This window comes from Polypterus senegalus, chromosome 2 (assembly GCF_016835505.1).
Source record: "Polypterus senegalus isolate Bchr_013 chromosome 2, ASM1683550v1, whole genome shotgun sequence".
NCBI lineage: Eukaryota > Metazoa > Chordata > Cladistia > Polypteriformes > Polypteridae > Polypterus > Polypterus senegalus.
In genome coordinates this window covers 257887030-257907966 of record NC_053155.1, presented here as the reverse complement: position 1 = coordinate 257907966, position 20937 = coordinate 257887030, and the positions used below count along the sequence as shown (strand labels likewise).

The 20937-nt window shown below is 37.9% G+C and overlaps 1 protein-coding gene across 1 annotated transcript in view; it reads right to left on the bottom strand.

The window, feature by feature from the left end:
• Nucleotides 1–11067: 11067 nt before the first annotated feature.
• The window catches only part of hs6st3b (heparan sulfate 6-O-sulfotransferase 3b), a 999647-nt gene continuing 989777 nt past the window's right edge, over nt 11068–20937 (bottom strand). The window contains exon 2 of the mRNA XM_039745405.1: nt 11068–13144. Coding sequence (XP_039601339.1) covers nt 12442–13144 — 703 coding nt within the window. The 3' untranslated portion in view covers nt 11068–12441. The remainder of the gene's footprint in view (nt 13145–20937) is intronic.

The window sequence follows — 20937 nt, the reverse complement described above, 5'->3', positions numbered from 1 at the left end:
TGGAATTCAACAATGCTCTCATTAGAATTTATCGTTTGTGAAGATCCTGCAAGTATGCGATTGAAAAGGGATGCAAAAAAAAAACAAACACTTCAGATGGTTTCTTTATCACAATCCTCATAGTGAGCTTTTTTTCCTCTCTGGATTGGCCTGTCCCCTCGAACTGCAGGAACATCATACTTTTCAAGAGAATACAAGGAATATTTTTGAAAGGGCAAAGCAGTGGTCAGCATCTGGTTTTGGATTAAGATTAAGTTTTCAGATCAACATGTTGGTGATGTGCAACAGACAGACAAGTTAGTCATCGAATCTGAGCCAGCATGTCCAGGTGTTTGCTTTATTTTGGAGTTTAGAAGTGGCTGAATAATCACTCGCGTGATACTGCATAAGCATAGCTTACTGCTTTTATGTGGGTATTTGTTTTTATTTTTTCCCCCACTTATTTGCAATTTACAAGATACTTGTCTGTGCATCCACACAGTTATGTCATTGTCTGCATTAACTTTTAAAAATAATTCTGAAGTTGTTTTTTTAAACTTATACATCCAATTGGGAGTCTACTTACCTAAGGAATTCAATGGTAATATATATTTTTGTCCAAGAAGGTCTCTGTAAAGACTTGAAGTGTTATTTAACATTATATTGCATTGCTATTTAGCTGTGTTTTGAGCACTGCAATTTTTTTTCTACTTTCATGTTTTTTTCTCATGGTAACCTTTTCCAGAAGGTTTAAGGGATGCGTTGCATGTGACGTCAAAGGTGTGAGGACCGAGTGTGCATCCTATAATTATCCACAATTTGGATATACTTTGGTTAGCAATTCCATTTAAGATTTATTTGGTTTCTCAACAATTTTTTTTTTTTCTTTTTCACGAGTGAGGGAAGAATGGAACATGAAATCAACAGGCGGATCGGTGCAGCATCCACAGTGATGCGGGCTCTGCATCGGTCTGTCGTGGTGAAAAAGGAGCTGAGCCGTAAGGCAAAGCTCTCAATTTACCAGTCGATCTACGTTCCTACTCTCACATATGGTCATGAGCTATGGGTAGTGACTGAAAAAACGAGATCGCGAATACAAGCTGCTGAAGTGAGTTTCCTCTGCAGGGTGTCTGGGCTTTCCCTTAAAGATAGGGTGAGAAGCTCAGTCATCTGGGAGGGGCTCAGAGTAGAGGCACTGCTCCTCAAGAGGAGTCAGATGTGGTGGCTCGGGCATCTGATCAGGATGCCTCCTGGACGCCTTCCTGGTGAGGTGTTCCGGGCACGTCTAATGGGGAGGAGGCCCCGGGGAAGACCCAGGACACGCTGGAGGGACTATATCTCCCGGCTGGCCTGGGAACACCTCGGGATTCCCCCGGAAGAGCTAGAAGTGGCTAGGAAAAGGGAAGTCTCTGCCTCTCTGCTCAAGCTGCTTCCCCCGCGAACTGATCTCGGATAAGTGGAAGAAGAAGGATGGATGGTTTCTCGACATATCTTTCTGGGTTAAGACTTCAAACTTTTGGTTAGTGTCTAGGCTTTCACAACGGTACTGTTAGACTTCCTGGTTACGATTTTGGTTTGGCATTTGATTACACTTATCTCCTAGTCCTCTCTCATAAAAAAAAAAACCCTCCCTTGCTCTCGCTCTCTCTCTCTAAAAGACAGTAAAGTTTTATCGTCATTATTATATTTTTGAAATTGTGGACATGTATATTATCCAAGCTTTTTCCCTTTATTGTATTTAAGGTATTTTGAACTTTTTCTGGGCTTTTTGTGTTGCCTGGCCTTTATTGTGATTTTGCCTTTTGAAACTCTGTTTGAATGGACTGTAATTGATTAAATTATTTATAAATAAACCAACTAAAAATATTTTTTTGCCATTTTTGAAAAATTGGCTTAAAAGAAGAATAAAATATATTACATATTATTGAAATTTAGCACTTATCCATTGTCATCATATGTGACAATCACCTGGAAAAAAGAAGGTGCTTTAAATGTACATTCTAAATGAATTCTGTTAATCTGAATAGAAATTGCTACATGTGGGAAACTCCTTTTTGCCTTCATTTTGCCCCACCATATCTAGTCTTTTATGTGATAGATAGAACTTTATTTGTCCCAAGGAAGAAATTTGGCTTTTTTTTAAAGAAGCTGTTCAAATAAACAAATAAATAAATAGGTAGGTAGGTAATAAATAAATAAATAAATAAAAAATAAATACAGGTAGTCCCCAGGTTACGGACATCCAACCTACGACATACGAACGGGACTGCAGCTGCGCCTCAGTAACTGCCACTCCGTCATCTTCGGCCTATGTACGCTGCAAGCGGTGGCTGCATGGAGGCTTGAGGGGGTCGAATTTACTGCCCGTGCAGTGTAGTGTCCCTCGGGCAGCGCCCAGTGGCAAGCGATTTCACTGCCTGTCCACCACACACGGCTGCCCCATTCATTATTGGTGGGTGGGTGGTGATGTTGCAAGTGGTGACTCGGTTGTTGGGGGTGATTTCGCTGCATGCGCAGTGTAGGGTCCCTTGGGCGGCTCCCGGTGGCGAGCGATTTCACTGCCTGCCCACCACATACGGCTACCCCTTTCAATCTTGGTGGGCGGCTGGTGATGCTGCAAGCGGTGACCCTGTTGTAGCTGAATGGAGGCCACTGAGGGTGAACGGGGCGGCGGGGGGTAGCATTGTAGTGTGCCTCAGAAGGCTGCCTGTTGAACGGGGGCGGTGGTGGGCGATTTACTACATGCCTTTGGCCACACCGTGTTCGTTCTCGGTAGGCAGACGCTTCAAGCAGCATACTGTAGTGGAGATGACTGTAAGGTGGGCTGGTGATGAACTGCCCCCCATTCATTCTCAATAGCAAGCCTGTTTGTACTGCTATGCACATAGCAGGAAGTTGTCTCTTGTCAGTACATTAGACATGTTGAGGACTGGTGCCTTCCTGCTGTGATAACGTGGACAGTGCTGTGTAGAAGAGCTCATCTTAATCGTTTGTCTTCACCCTTCAACAATATCTCTGAAACACAAATCTGATGCAAGTGCTGGTGATACAGTAAAGAAGAGGAAAAACCATTACCATTGAAAATAAAGTAGAAATAATAAAAAGGTCAGAGAGAGGCGAAACTCCATCATTTATTGGCAGAGCACTTGGTTACAGTCAGTCAACAATAGCATTTATTAAAATAATGTACCTGTTCTGACTTACATACAAATTCAACTTAAGTACAAACCTACAGTCCCTATCTTGTACGTAACCCAGGGACTGCTTGTATACACAGACACTTTGGTCTGAACACATGACTATAAAGAAAGAAAATTTAAAAGAAAGAGAAGTAGTGACTTGGCAATTTCAGTCCCAGTGAGGCATCATGCAGGTGTATTGCTGTTGGTATAAAAGTGTCCCAGTTGCGTTTCTTGCTACACTTCTGCTGAGTAATTCACTAGCTGAAAGTCCTCAGTGTTAGTGTGTTAGAGAAAGGATGTACGGTATTGTTCATAATAGCACTCAGTTTTGTTTAACTGGGAGGTCCAGAGTTCATCCTATCACTGAGTTTACTTCGCTCGTTGATTCAGTGGGCCTCTCTTGAAGTGATGTTACCAAACCACAGCATAGAAAATTACACTTGCCATTACAAAGTTATAGAGGATATGAAGAATGTCACTACCCACATTAAAGGAACTCTAAGTAAGGATTTAGAAATCTCCATTGGTCTGATAAGTTATGGTCAATTAAAACTGTGATTAGATGTTGTCACCCCTGTAGCTGAAGACCTATCCAGGCCTGGATCTAAAACACAATTAAAGTCTACAGCCATTATAATTTTGTGAATGTTCAAGTTAGGAATTGATGCAAATACATTTTGAACAAAGTCTCTATCATCCACATTGCATGCATAGATATTTATCAAAATCACTTTACATTTAAAAAAATTACCCATCACTATCACATATCGTCCTTCAGGATCAGATACTACATCTGATACTGCAAATTAATTGTTCCATGAATTAAGATTCCCACACTTCCCACACTTTTTTTTTTTTGTATAGCTGCAGTGGACTATTTGGCCAGTCCAGTTTCTTTGCAACCAAAACTGATCCTTGCTGAAAACGTCTGTAAAAATACTATCTTCGCATTTAGACCTCTTAGGTGAGAGAATGCTTTCTTCCTCTTTAATTCATGATTTAGACCTTTGACATTCCAGCTCACAAAGTTCACTGTTTGGTCATAGAGACATTGCTTCTAAACTTTTGTTGTCATTTTATAATCTTAAATTAAGGTTGTACATTATTGCATATGATAGCTTTAACCTTAATTTCCAATATTGCCAGAAGTTATGGCTATGAAGCCTATTACTGTCTTGGCACTTACAATTGTGGGGATGAAAAGAACAGATCAGAAATAACTCTCTCTCCTCAAAAAGACCCCCCTGGCCCCCATTTTGCCACCCCAAGTAAGGCTAGACCACACTTCACAAAGTCCCAGTCCTCTGACATGCCTAGAGACAGAGCGTGTCCAGTGGAATTTCATTATCTAATTTTAGGACTTGTTGAGGAGTAAATGATTATTAGTTTATATGTAAAATTGTAAAATAAAAATAATCTGTACTTACTTTTTCCATATAACCGACAAGAAGTCTGAAGTTTGTGCTTTCATATAAATATATATAGGTTTTATTCAGGTGGATTTTGCTTCTAGACAAGCTCCGCACAGAAGACATATCAGCTTGGACCTGAATATGAGACCTAGTCACTGTGAGGGATTGATGCCACCTGTCACATGTAACTCATCTCTGACATTTTATTATAAAAGTAAAGGAAATCGACTAGCTTTGTTATAACAAGGATCATACTATAAAGAGATAATTAGCTAAATGAGTGCTCATTTTGAGTCAAAAACTGTCACTATCTGTCAGCAACCATAGAGAAGCTGTCTGCATGTGTCAAAAGACAAACTAAAAGAGAATAGAAGTGCCCACCCACTTGAATTGAAATTGAAATACTACAGATAAAAAAGGTAACATTACAAATAATTGGTAAATCACCCAGCCTAATGAGACAAGTGAATGCAAAATATACTGACAAGGAGGGCTTGAAATGGCAATCACAAACTTGTAACACATACATAGATTGTATATTAGGTTCAAAGAACAGAAATTAGCTGCACATAGGTATGTTTTATAATATAGTGGAGCATTTATTGGATCACCTACTCTAAATATATACTGACACTCTTGGCCTTTTCTTTTAGTTTAAAGTTAACATTTGATACCAAATATCCACTGAATTAATTTCCAAAATACGTATTTCAAAGGTTAGAGCAAATATCCAGTCTGTTTCAGTCAGGAACAGCATAGGCAGTATCTCTACTCATAAGAGATGATAAAACTTTGGAGAGCTCACCTGAGAATGACCATTATTAAAAGCCTAGATGTTTCCAGTGTGACATCTGGTTGACTTGTGTTGTATTTTCTTGCAATCCTGACATAATCATCAGAAAGACAGAGCATATTTGATTTCGATCCAGGACACAGCTCGCTTACTACACTTGAAAATCTGGAACCCATTTACTTTGTCACATTAAATCCAAATGAAGAAACAAGTCCTTATTAAATTTATTATTGTCAGGATTGCTCAAATTTCATTCTCTTTCTTGTTATATATTGTTAGCTATGCTCATAATTGAAGACGGGTAATAGAATAAAAATATTTAATATTTGATATCTCTTGCTTTATATGCATTATCTGCATTTGTCATACACCTTTCCTCAGTGTCCTCATATGTTCCAATCTTTTTTGTCCGCTGTGTCCTCTCTCGATCCAGTTCCCATAAAGCCTGTTTCTTATACTCTCATTTTGATGTGCCTTGCCCTGTTCCTGCCCAGTTTTTGACTACTAAATATGATATGGTAAACAGGCTGGCATTACCTGCTGTGAAAACATAATTTGTATTTTTATGAATACTTCTCATCTTTGAAGGCATCTCGTTAGTATTTAGTGACCCAATGTTGCTGTGTACGTTATTCACTCCGCACCAAAAAGTAAGCATATGAGCATGCAGATAGCCAAAATGTTCCACAACTTTAAGTCACAGAAATCACAACTTTTGCATAAAAATTTGCTTGTGCACATTTATGAGCATAAACATGTTTTATACCTAAGGCCCCCAGTATGTCATGGTGCCAAAAATCATGTGAACAGCAAATGCTGTTTTTTTTTTTAATTATTATTATATGTGAGCAGAAGGTTATAACATTTTGCTTGATTATCTTCAGTGTATGAGAGGAAATTTTCAAATTAGTATTTTGTTTCATTATTCTATATACTGTAGAAGCCTAAACAAATTATTGTGTTATTTTGCAAAAATATTGTATTAAACTCAAATATTTTTTTCTGTTGTGGGATTAAACTACTGTACAATAACAATGGGAACAATGATATTTATTTTTATTTACAGTAGTTGTACCCTCTGTTAAGATATCAGCAAGTATGATTTAGTTACTTTGTGTACAAAATATAATAGTCATTTTATTAGCACTCTGATACATTCACCATGAAGTCATTAGAGGTGTAAAATATTCCAATACTTGTGCTTCAGGATTGTTATCACTGTTCTTGATGTTTTCTCCAACTTTATGTGCTAGTTTTGAGCTTCTTGGATTATTTTATTGCTGTGAGGGTTTGTCGTTAAACTGCACCTAGCCCTGCATGTAGGCCCTCCAACCTGCAGGGAAAAACCTGGGGGTTGGTGGCAGAATTGGCACTCCAGCCACCATAAAAAAATCTCACACTATTCCACTCCATCCTAAATAGTGTGGTGCTGAGGTGTCATCCATTGCATGGCTGCACTCAGGTCCTAATCTGGGATCCTGAGGTGGTTTGTCATGTGGTGGGTGCAGCAATGTGCTGTATCAGTGCCTGCTCCTAACCTCTCTCTCTCTCTCTGTGAGGGACAGCCAGCATCTTTACCCAGCCGGGTTGCCTTCTTGAAGGAAGATCAGGGGGAGATGGCTTTTGAGCAGCAACAACATTTATTTATATAGCATGTTTTCAAAGTGCTTTACAAGATGAAGAAAGAAAAGTGTATAAGTACTAAGCAACAAAGAATAAAGTAATGTCCGATGTCCAGGAGGACAGAAAAAAAAACTCCATTGGGCTGTAGATAAAAAATAAAATCTGCAGGGGTTCCTAGGCCACAAGACAGCCCAACAACCACTAGACATTCTACCTATTATAAATGATCTAAATCAGTCCTCATGGTTTTCAAGCTTCACGTGGAAGAATTAGATGATGATGGTCATGTGGACATCTGGCCTTCAATCCATCAATGTAGGAACTGCATGGTGCCTTGATCAGGTGGTGGTGGCGCAGATCGCCATCACAGAAAACTGGTCAAAGAAAAGCAAAGAAAGTTGGGGTTAGTACAGATTGGGCAGCCAAAGATTAAAGTGATAATTACATGCATATACAGTATATCAGGGTTACACTTAAATGAAGGTATAAGAAAGCCATGTTAAAATAATGGGTTTTTAGCCTGGCAAATTTCTGTCAGTAAGCTATGCTAGATTTTAAGTGCATAACAGCAGATGGCTACCTCATCACTTCTTTTAAGTTTAGGTTTTGAAGGGCGCTATCCCATGAACTACTACTCGGTAGCCCACCTGGGTTGCAACGGTGCCTGGTATTCCCACAGGGATGTATAGGAATTGGTATTTGTCAGCTCAGCCCTGTTGGGCTGCCGGGGGAGCTGCGGAAGCCGTAGAGCCCTACTTTGGACTTTCACCACACCTGGGAGTGATTCCAGACCTTGCTAACAAGCCACTTGGAACACTCCCAGGTACAGCATAAAGAGAGACACCCACCTTCATTCCAGGAGCCATTGATGGGAGGGAGAGGATGACTGCTGCTGCTGCATGAGAAGAAGAAGAAGAAGAAGAAGAAGAAAAAAAATACCAACTGCAGTATTAGGCTTGTGGACTGTAGTTCTTGGTACAGTGGTTTGGGGAACGAGTGAAAAGCATTTGCCTCATGGAATAAAACTGTGTTTGTTGGGCAAACTTGTGTCTCTTCTTGTTGTGTTCAGGTGTTTGGGGAGCTGGACACCACCTGCTGTTCACATTGCGTATAGCTTTTAAGTAAATGGTTTTATTTGGGCTTAAAGTGTAGTAACTGTGTATAGAAACTTTAACTGTGTTACTTGAAATTAAAAAATCAAACCATAATGTAATGATTAATTTATATATTTTTTAAGTGACATAAGTATCACATTGCTTCCTGTTTACTTATACATTTAATATTGCAACATGATTGTTAAATTTGTGCTTTACCTTCTGATCCAAAAATATTGTTACTCTTAATGACCATCAATGTCTGCTACTTTGAACTGTTTATACTCATAGCAAAGATATTGCAGTTGCTCCAAACTGAAAGGCACACCTTTGGATATCGGAGAATGTATAGAATGAACACATTGTGTCTTGCAGAGTCTGTTAATATTGTAACTTCTGTAACATTTCGCATAACATCTTCAAACATTGTCTGGTTCCATTGTGCAATTTATGTAGAAACATTATTGGTTCTCCATTTTTTATAATTAAGTTTTATTCTAGCATAGTAGATGACTCCAAAGAGTTGAGGAAATCATTTACATAAAATACCGTCTGCTAGTAATTAATGATAAAGTGTATGGTGTATGTTGTTGTTTGTCATGGCAGTTGATTGTGTATTTAGAGATTTAGAGATTTTGTAGGTGCTTGTTGAAAAAATAAATCATAGTTTCTGAACTTGTTTTGAGTCTTTGGACTAGTTGTTGTATTATTAACATTTGTTTATACATGTAGGGTATTTTTTGTCTATTTTGGGTTTTTTTAACTATAAGGATTCAGTTTCTGTTCTTCTAACAGTTTGCTTTGTAATTTAAACGTTATTTCGTTTTTGTCTCGATTGTCACATTGATGACCTAACAGAAGCAACACTATAAATATGGCAGCGTTTGCACTTTACATTATTCCTTAGTGAATTAAAAAACTCTTAGACCTTCATAGCTATAGTTAGCTTTATTTTCAAATAGACCATCTCCCGGGCCACAAGGGGGCAACCACCCTGGATGTTGAGGGGACCTCGGGGAAGGAGCAAGGAGGCTCAAGCCCATTGGAGCCCTTGGCCTCTGCCAGGGGGCGCCCAGAGCGTCGTGGAGTCTGTGAGATCGACACTTCTGCCACACCTGGGAAGGTGGGGGAAGATCCTTCCAGCGACACCCGGAGTGCTTCCGGGTGCAAGGGCAGCACTTCCGCCACACCAGGAAGGGCTGCCGGAAAAATGTCATCAGACACCTGGAGCACATCCGGGTGGGAATAAAAGGGGCCGCCTCACTATAATCAGAGAGCTAGAGTCAGGAGCGGGAGCAGGATGAAGCTCCCGTGAGGAGAGGAAAAGCGGCCCACGAACATTTGGAAGGGAGACCCGTGGAGAGGGTGATTGGTGCTGGGGGCTCTGTGTGCTGTGTGGGACTTTATTTATGGTAAATAAACATGTGTTTGGACAAAGCCTGATAGTGTTCAGACCCAAGTCCACAACAGACAGACATTCAATTTTAGATATATGGACATTTGGCAGACGCTGTTACCCAGGATGACTTTTAACACCAGGATACTTTATAGCTGGTTATGTTGCAATGGATAAACTATGCAGACTCCTTTCGCTCTTTGCAGTGTGTCAGCATCATCTGGCCTGAGAAGTCACTCCGTGATTAAGAGCTAATTTGTAATAAAATCCCACTGAGAGAATTGGACATCACGATACAATAGTATGGAGGACTGTGAGAGGGCATCTGAGAATAAAGTAAATAAATCAGTAAGACAGAAGGACTTTGATTGTTTATGAGATTATAAAAAGTCTGTACTCTTATGTATTAGGATTACATTTATGTCTTTATTTGTTCTTTACACATTATTTATCTTTTGTTCCAATCCCAGCTGGAGATCTTTTATAGAAATATTAAGAAGGCCATTATTTGTTTAAAGCATGTAAATGAATTATTCAGAACTCATGTGATGAATCCAAAATACTGCATTTGAAGTAACCAGTGGATTTCTTTGTGTTTACAATGTAAAAATGACAAGAAGCAAATTGGTTATTGTAAAATCCCAGGCGTTTCTTCTAGTCATGCCACTCAGATGCCAAATCTTCCTCATGACAGTTTCTGCTGTGATTTAAGAATGCATTTGTTTCTCGTGATATTGTCTGTGAAGGACTAACAGTACAATGTGAAATTAATATCATCTTGTTTCTTTAAATGCAATTTCAGGTAATTTATAGTGGTAAGAGAGCAGAATTAACATATAGGCTAACTGTATTATAAATTTATTAATATTCGGTGGTGGACTGGGAGCCAGGAGTTGGTGCCACTTGCTGATGATTTTCAGTAGGCCAAATATGCTGACTGGTACTGATTAAGAAGTTTTCTTTTAATTTGTAAATTAACATGTCAAAGTTTTGTTGGTTATTAATAGTTCAAGTTCATCAAATTGGCATAATCCTAAAAATTTTGGCTTGATGGTACATGTAGTCTTAGCTTTTATTAACTTGGCAATTTAACATCAACAACACATCTATTTTACAAAAATGATATACCTTAAGAAATCTTTATTTATTTATCTAATTATTTTAATGAACCCTGATGAAACAGTTCATCGCTCATAACTTAAAAACGTAGCAGCAGTAGTGCTGTCATGTGTACACTGAAATTCTTACTTGAGTGTCCAGCCAACATGTAACACATTACCTCTGTCTGCTGCCATGTCTGTACATTAGGTGTCTGGACATTAGTGCTTACCTTTTATTTACCACCAGTTTTAGATGAAGTATTTCAAACTTAACAAGACGATCTGATGGACACTATATAAGGATCCCTCCAGGAGTACAGTAGAAGCTCTTGAATGCTTTGTGGTATTGCATAACATCCTGTTTCCAAGACAATGTGGTTCATTTAAATCAATCGGTATGCTGTAATAATGAGGCTAATGTAAATAGAGGAGAGATTGTAACCAAATACATGTTTAATATTTTTTTTTTCATTTAAAGGCCACTCAGCTTTTTTATGTTCATGCAAAATAATTTGGAAATCCACCTTTATTTTTCTTTTTCCAGGTTTTTCCTTTACAACATAGAAAAGAATAACATTATATTCCCATTCTGAGCTTGAAAGCACTATATTAAGAGTGTGGTGGTAGCAAGCTTACAGAACTGCTTTAACACAACAATATCTTTAACACATACATTTAGTCCTTTACATGCCCCCTGTCCCACTTAGAATTTGTAGTATCAATTATGGCTTATTTGCTGAAAATAAATAGTTATCTTGCTGGAATGTCTGCTTGAAATAGACAAAAAGCACCTGATCGAAGGAGCATTTGCATAAAGAAGTTTCCCATTCTTTGCGTAACTGTTTCTTTGTAAAATATTGTACAGCCCTGGCCACGTTGCAGTATTCTGTAACGTTACTTCTTGTCTGGTTGCTACAGAAGTCACAAATAGCTGATTTAAGCTAAATTCCAATTGAAAGGGGAGAAAACAAAGAAGAAAGAGGCAGATAGCATGGTTAATGTCCTGAAGTAATTCTTGACATAACAGTTTTTATTTCAAAAGGGGGAAAGAGGATCAATGATTATGATAGCTCATTAATGGGGCACTACAGGGTGAGTTTCAAAGCAGCAAGCAGACTGTTTATCAGCGCCTGATCTCACTTCTGAACCAGCTGATCAAATGACAACTGTGCTCTGTGAAAGTGCCGGCAGACTGCTTCACGCCTGTATGATGCCAATTTGTCTTCCTTTATTGAACAAAGAAGAAGTACACACCAGTGTAGATTCTGAGTGCCTGCAGAGTATATTGGCAAAGGTACATTTGACTGAGGGTCATTTGTTCAAGAAATATCAGTGGTTATTTTTCTTAATAATGTTGTAGCCTTGCCATCATACATTCTTGGGGAAACTCGTTCAGTCAACTACACAATGCACTTAAAATAAAAAAAAGAAGAAAATCAACTTGACTGAAAACTTATTTTGAATATCACAACTACCATATACTGATACAACAAAAAAAATTCATATGCTGAGTAATGGCCCATCAACAGCTTTTGAAGCTATCTTTGAAAATCAATATTCTTTCATGAAAGTCACCTTTAAGCTTCATTTACTATCTATACATAGTCCTCACAATCTACATTATAATAACTATCTAGAGTAGAAAGCAGGGAGAAGGGCACAGAGGAAGAAGTCATACTGTACATCCATTTTTAAAGTTAAGACACAAAAGGGCACTCAAAGGCAGGACAGCTGTGTTAATCACAACCTTGGCAGTTTCCATGTCTAAAATGATGAGATTTCAGTCAATGTAATGAGCAGGAAATTAAAGTATTTTTTTTTTCTGAACCTAATTTGGTTGCTTTTTGCAAGCCCCTTAGTTGTCACCATCGTGTCACTTGACTTGTGTAGTCTTCTGTGGTGATCTGCTCCTCTGGTGGCATGTTAGAATGGCGGGCTTTTTGTTCCCGGATTAGCCGTCGCTCTTTCCGCCTTTTTTCTCTCTCCTCTTGATGCTCTTTCTGCCGCGTAAACTGAAAGCGCTGCAGGAACAGGTCCTTCGCAAACTCATAGAGCTGCATGTCCAGAAAGTTGAGCTCTGCAATGCGCTGCCGCACCAGCTCATCGGTGTCCACATTGGCTGCCCGCGTGCTATTCAGTTGTGTGAAGGGTGAAATAAACTTGAGGTTGAAGGTCCGCTCAAAAAGATATTGAGTCTTCCGTTGGTATTCTGTCAACCCAAAGAAAGCCATGTTTTTGAGGTTATTTTTTGCACTTTGGAGGAGAATTTCATTCCGCTCACTCTCATTCATGAAAGAAATATTGTAGCAACCCACCAGGCTGAGATCTGCCAGCATGCGTACTTGGCGGTTGTTAGCAAGATTGTGAGCACAATCCATGAACTCCAGCAAGGTGACACCCGACCAGTCATCTCCCATGTAGCAGGTAGGAAGTTCATCCTGTGTGGGCGTCCTTCCGTCACACATGTGCAAGGATGTCTTCCACGTTGCCCCTCTCTGGACATGTTTCCATTCACTTAGGTAGCGGGATACAGGGTCTCTCAACATTGTGATATAATAGAAGTTCCTAAAACACACAATATTGAAGAGTGTTAGAAATCCAGACTTACATTTATGAAAGTATAGTACAGAATACAAGTTAATGTAAGATTTATCAGTTGCCTAATTCCAATCATTAAAATATTAATAAAAAAATTAATAATGCAAGAAAACATTCTCAAGCCTAATGAATCAAATTCTTAGTCACAGGAGGCCATAACTTTTTTTGTCATCATTGGTGCAAGGCAGGAAACAGCCTGTCCATTGGATGAGCCATCCATCCATACTTACACTCAAGCTCATCAATTTGGAATTAATCTGTATATACTCGCGGGTAAGTTCTCCTGCTGATAAGTCGGAACTTGATTTTACCATATAATTTCTGTGTTTTTATAATGTTGGTCATATAAATCAAATGTGGAAAACTCGCGCTATTGGTCCAAGAGATTCTGATATGCTAACGGCATATGATTTGAACGGCCATATAAGTCGTGGTCTGATTTTCTGATCCGATTTTTCAAGACCCGACTTATACGTGAGTATATGCAGTAGTTAACCTAAGCAGCACATCTTTGGGGATGTCAGAGAGGAAGTCTAGAATATGGGCAAAATGTTCATTCTTCATATGCAGAGAAGTAGGTTTCAAACCCCAGGATGCTGTGCCAACGAGCTACAGTATACATATTATTAATAGATCTCTGGTTGGAGAGGAGAGAAACTCTGTTAACAAAATCTTCTTACGTGTTACTACACAGTTTGAAACAAGACACCTTTTTTGACCAAACTATTACATTACACATATTCAGTAACAGGATAATTAGAAAATCCTCATAATTCTTTTAGCAGTCCATAAACTATTCCCAAAGAAATTTACCTGTGATTTGTCTTTTTGGAAAAAACTAAGTAGTTTCGATTTAAAAGTAGAAAAGTATCATTTCAATAACATGAGGTAATATCCATAATATAACATCCTTAATGTAATGTAATATTTTCAAACACAATTCTATCCAATTCTATTGGCTTGTGCCAAACTCGGCAACATCAGGACAGAACCAAAGAGTCCACTCATGTACACATCCACACCCATAGCTGCAGTCAAGTAAGGGGCACTCCCAGAACATTGGGAGGAAAAGTGGAATTCCTAAAGCAGAAGCCAAGCATACATTGGGAGTATGGGCATAGTGGTGTTAACACAACAGCTAGCATGGGACATAGACCTAGGATGCTGCTTCTTGAAGGCACCTCACTGTTTTAGAAATTAAGTACATAAATACCTTTAAAAACCTTTCAGTTTATGTACTGCCTTTAAGATGATTAGTTTTACTAAGATGCTAGCTATGCACATCTAACTGAATCAATAATTGTCTTCTCTATTGTGATTAAAAGAAAGGAGCCAAATGTGACCAAATAACCCCTTAGCTGCCATCAGACCAGCAAGCATAGGTTTCCTTGGCACCTCATGAAGAACAAGTTTATTAGATTTTTTCTTAATCAATAATACTGCAGAATGGATCCTTTCTGCCATTTTAGATATAATTTCTAAAATTTAGAAGGCATTTCATATCTTCATAGCATATTAACAAAATTACCTAGTTTCTGTTAATGAAAGTTAAGAAATAAAAGCTATTTTTCTGAGTTTTATTTTCTGTATAGGCAAAATTAAAATAAATGAACTGTGGCCTTGCCATTGTTTGTAATAGAACCTTTGTAAATCATTATGGTTTATCAGCCTATTCTTTTTGCACTTTGTATTCTTTGTGTATAAAGATATCAACTGGGTCACATTGCCCTTCACCACAAAAATGCCAATGTTAGATTAACTGGCAACTCCAAACTGACCCTATTTGGGTGTTTATATGCCCTCAGTTTATTTTTTGGGTGGTGTCCGATTCTGCTGGAATAAGTGCTGGCTACCAGACACAGTGTATTAAACTGGTTCAGTAAATGGGGGCATGTAAATCTTTGTTGTGAATTCTGATATATATCATATTGTAAATCAGTGCAGATAAAATATTAATAAACATAGCTCTTTAGTCCCAGTTAAAGGTACATTTAAAGCTTTTCTTCCAAATGGATTGTATAATTAAGGGATTCCAATGCAGCTTTAAGTATAGAAGCATTGCAGACAGATTAAATGCAGTTACTAGTGTCCTAACTCCAACTGCAATAAGCAGTCATTTTATGTTGCAACTGGCCCAAAGACAATGCCTTTTTCTCTGGGATAGAATCATCTGGAGATGCTGCTTCTACACTGCAAGGCTGTGAATTTTCTTACAGTCTCATAAAATTACTTATAAGCTAGTGAAATATCTAAGATGTTCTAATGCTGGTTATCTCACTTCATTAAAACACTCAAGATAAATGCTTAGTTAGTGTTAGGGTCTATCCTGGGACCGTTACTTTTCTGGATTTATGTTAATGACACAGATTCTGGTGTAGTAAGTAAACTTGTGAAATTTGAAGATGATACTATAATTGGAGGAATGACAGACACTGAGGAGGCAGCAAAAACAATTCAAAAAAGACCTTCACCAGCTTCAGAACTACAACAACAGCATTTATTTATATAGCACGTTTTCAAACAAATGGTGTAGCTCAAAGTGCTTTACAAGATAAAGAAAAATATAAAAATAAGATTAGCCAATACTAAGTAACAAAGAATAAAGTAAGGTCAGATGGCCAGGAGAACAGAAAAAACAAAAAAAACAAAAAACAAAATACAAACTCCAGAGGGCTGGAGAAAAAACAAACAAAATCTGCAGGGGATCCAAGGCCATGAGACTGCCCAGTCCCCACTGGGCATTCTACCTAACATAAATGATCTAAATCAGTCCTTATGGTCTTCAAGCTCATGTGGAGCAATTATATGATGATGGTCATGTGGACATCTGGCCTTCAATCCATAAATGTAGGCGAACATTTGTAAAATGCATTTTAATGTAGAAAAGTGCAAAGTGCTATATATGGGCAAAAGAAACACCTATTATAAATACAAGACGGGAGACACTGTCCTACAGTAAGCAACATCTGAAATGGATTTAGGGGATTATGTTGTCACAACGTTTTCATCAAGCAAAGTGCAGGCTCTATTAAAAAGTCAAATAAAATGTTAGGGTATATTGTAAAAATTTTTGAATATAAATCAAGGGCTATTATGCTCACACTAGTGAGACCGCATCTGGAACACTGTGTGCAGTTCTGGTCACCATGCCACACAAATGAGTAGCCCTTGAAGCTATGCAGAGAACAGCAACCAGGTGCATCCCAGAACTTAAGGACATGTCCTACTCTGACCGACTCAGAGAAGCAAACCTGTTTACTCTCAAGCAGAGAAGACTGCTTGGAGATTTAATCCAGATCTTGAAAATTCTCAGTGACATTGATAAAGTAGAACCAGCAGAAATCTTTCAACTTACAGGTGAATCACATACCAGAGGACACCAATGACTGAGACAAGCTTCTTTACTTAAAGAGTTTTGGCAATCTGGAACAAACTACAGAGACATGTAGTTGAAGCAGAAACCTTGACAAGTTTTAAGAAGGCCCTGGTTAAGGCATCAAGATACCTTAGCTATTAGCTAAACAAGTGAACTTGATGGACTGAATGGCCTCCTCTTGTTTGTCAAATTTCTTATGTAGTTTTGTGATATTTTGCAATGAAAAATGTCTGCCTGGGACAGTTTGTGAGGCTTATCAGAATAAAAGGCCTGCCTCACGAAGTGAAGTCTAACAAATTTTAACAACCTATAGTCTCTCTTATTGCAGTCATTTCTAATTTCCTTTCAGTGTCTTTCAGCAGGGTGCTCTTGTTTCTATTTGCACCATAGTTTTAATTTGAGCTTACCTATGACATTTTGATACAATACTGTAATCCTCCTGCTTGTTCTGTATTGCATCCAGAATTGAAACTAGTCCAAGTAATTGGTCTGCCTGAAGTTTTGCCTGGAGTCTTTTTTTTCCTCCCTCCTCTCAATGAAATGCATGTTAAGCTGATTGGCAACTATTTATGTTTCCAGAATAAATGTTTCATTGCTGTCCCCGGCAGGGTTGGATCCTGCCATGAACCCAGCGATTCTAGGATAGCCCCAGGGTCCTTCCAAATCTATAATGGAAAAGGATGGATGGATAATTGAGTGACTGAACTAAAGCTTCAGGTCACATTTTGAACAATAGTTAAATTTAACCAAAGGGCAGAGCAATTTATCTTTAACAAATGTCAAAGAGAATTGTTCTTCCAGATTAGAAACTGGCAAAAAGGAAGCAAAAGATCAGGAGATGAAAGGGACAAAAACCATCAACTGCAAACGAGCAGGAGTCTAAATATACCAAATACCAAAACACTAACCAAAGTTAAACTTGAAAAATGCACGTAGTTCAGAATATCTAAAGACTTTTTTGGCTAGCTAATTCCATGAAAAAAGGTTTTTCTAGGTTATCTAAAATCTTAGATGGTAGTAAAATGGTGATGGCTTTGCCAGTTTTCTTGTATCACAAGGCTGCAAACAACAATACGGTCACAACAAAAATAAATTACAGGCACCCATGATAGAAACACATTAAACAAACTGGTGCCATTAAATATTTTAAAATATATGTTCAAAATGACTGCAGGAACACAAAATACTGTAGATAGATAGATATATAGATACTTTATTAATGCCAAGGGGAAATTCACATACACCAGCAGCAGCATACTGATAGTAAAAAGTGTCCAGGGAATGAGTCCACATAAAACAAAGTGGTAGGAGTGATCAGTGATGAGACAAAGAAGACCAGGATTATCCAGGCAATGGATTCAGTAAAGACACTGGTAATGAATGGAACCATCAGTCTGCATTGTTTGGTTAAACTTGCTATACTTTATGTTTACTTGCTATATAATATTCATTTTGTCTTTCAGCTGTATAGTGTAAGCTTAATAGATATACTACAAGGACACCTATAACATTTTTAGATAAAATAAAAATCACAATTATTGCAAGGACTGGTTAATTATGCATACATTCTGTCTGCTAGTGTTGTATTTATTGAAATGCCCTAAACAATAGTTACATTTGTTACAAAGTATGAAATTCACAACTGCCAATATTTTGTGAGAGTTTAATAAGTGTGAGTTATTAAATGTTGTAAAATCATCTACTTTATAAGTCAGAAAAGCAGGTAATAATCATAAAAATCTTTTTTTCCACAGAGAAGAGATTATTTACAAGCAGTTACTTCCACTATTATGTCCTTAATGTCCAAATACGGCATGTTTTGGAGGACTATGTGGTCTAATAAAGCATAATAATGCCCATCTGGCCAGTTATTATTGATTCAATTTTTTCAAAACGTGCTTGATGATTAAAGCAAGTGTGAGAGGAGTACATTTTGGCTTCATCTAGATGCACATTACATTGCCATCTGCACTGGCAAATATGCAGCTATAACCCAGCTGAGACAAAGATTCTTTTCTTTGTGAAAGAGAGAAGGAAGAAAGATTGCTATTATGAATTTGTTTGCAAAAACCTGGCTTGCAAAAAGCAGAGTTCTTGTCCGGGATATTCTATTAAGAGCTGTAAAGGCCATCCACAAGATGGCACTATAGCATTTAAGTGCAGTCACTTGGCTGAAAAGAATGGAATAGAAAAACGATAAATCGCTCAATGCCAACATAATAAGTCAAGCTGAAAAATTGTACCAGACAAAAACATAATGGAAATTAGTAGCAAAAAAAAAAAACCCAAAAAATGTAATAATATTAGTGAATAAACAAATATAAAGGACTATGAAAATAAAAGCAAAACAAATAGCATTTCATATAAAATAATCTATGACTGCCTATGTGTGACTATCTATAGAAATGTACATGCTCTTCCTGCATCTCCAGAGATTTTTCTATAGATAAATCGACACATCTGTTGAGTGCTGGTGGAATGTGGGAATAGTATCTCTGGATTAACAGTCTAAAGTGGTGATTCCAGTTTCTACAAAGGGAAACCGAGGTTGTGTTTCAGTTAACAAAGGTTTAATCCCCAAGCTTCCCAAAGAAATATTTGGCTATGATGAAGACTCTGACCAATAGTTAAACTTCAGATTACTGTTGACTAGTGTGGATTCTGTTCTGGCAGAGGAACAGTGGATCACTTGTTTTGTTATATGTGTACCTTTTGCGAAAGTGTTTATTTGATATTTGGACTTCAGTCTTGACAAATTATACACTTCATGTCAAAATTTTGTTATTAGTACTATAACATGAAAAAAGTTTCTGTTTTAGAGGTATGTGTTCAACATGTCTTGCCTTGCAATTCGTGTTTTTTCCTACATTTACCCAGATTATTGTAGACATGGAACACACATGGAATGCATGTGTTCCAAATAAAGATATATTATTTAACCTATACAACTCCAGGCATCTCACACCGAGATAAACAGACTGGGAGAACGTTTTGCCCGAGTTGAGCTGTGGTGGTGAAGGGATGGGATAGCAGGCTGCTTGCGCTGATCAACACATTTGCAAAACAAAAGACACTAATGGTGAAGTGCGAAGGAATTTAAGGTGGCCCAGGATTACGAGTTTTTTCGTTGGCTTCAGGGATTCTCTAGGGCGTAACTGGAAGGGTACTCCTCCTTAGGCTTGGACCCGGATGTGACATCATCAAAAAGGCTAGAGCCGGAAGTTACATCATTGGGCCAGGAAGAGGACGTTTTGTCATTAGGGTCAGGCGGAATTTTCAGTGAATGGTTTGCAGGAAAGCGAGAAAAAGAGTCAGTGCACTCCGCCACCCCCTGGTCTGGTGTGGAATTACTTTCGTTCTGGCCCTTTAACTGTCTCCCAAGCGCATGTGTGTGACAATGGATATTTGAGGAGACACTTACACCAGGGTAGTTTGTGGGATAGGTGCTGCAAGATTACAGTTTTTTAAGGCTGTTCTTATACAACTTTTAAGATAGGCAGATACACAGTAGGACTTGGTCATGTGTCAGTTATGTTAAGTCTTCCAGTCTATGATTTTCAGGAACACATTGTTGAGTTATTATTTTTGTTTGTTTTTGATTTTCATTATGCTGTTGATATTTTACATTTCATCTTTACTTTGTTTGTATATTACATCTTTCTTGTTCAGGCTTATTGGCACAGCCATTTAGAATCTATGGACATAGCAATGTATGCTTTGTGCACAATGTGCTACTCATGAGATCAAGTTTTATAAATAGGGGCTACACCCAGTGAAATAATGACATAGCAAGAGAAGCTCATTAAACAAACATTTAGAAACAGGACACTTATTTTTATATTCTTTTTTGACTCTGATGCTAATTTGGCCTTTGACACCCTAATGTTTTATTTGTTTTAAGACCATTGTTTTTGAGTCTGTCTTTTCTTTTGAAAATCTATAAAGGAAACCGCTTAACTGATTTTTACCAGTTGTATTAAGTAAACCATTGTATAAAACAATACTGCATATGTCCTACATGAGGATGAAAACATTGAGTTGCAAACCCAAGATTGATAGAGAAAGTAGGTTTAGTGTGAGGTTCACGCTTGTACATGATCAAGAGAAGAATGGGCCATGTTATTCAGGTGAAGGAAAGGGACCAAGGAGCCCTCTATGAAGTAATTTGAGTATTTTGTTGTCTTCTTCATGAGTGAATGTATTTTTAATTTTGAGACTGAACAAAATGTGCACCTGTGGCAGGCCCTTGTTCAAGGAAAATAAGAAAATAAATAGGTCCACAGAAGTGTCTAGATCTTCATTCATCATTATAATGAAAGAAAGAATGAGATTATATGTATAAACAACTCAAATAAGATTAATCTTTAGGGTTTGGGATTTAATT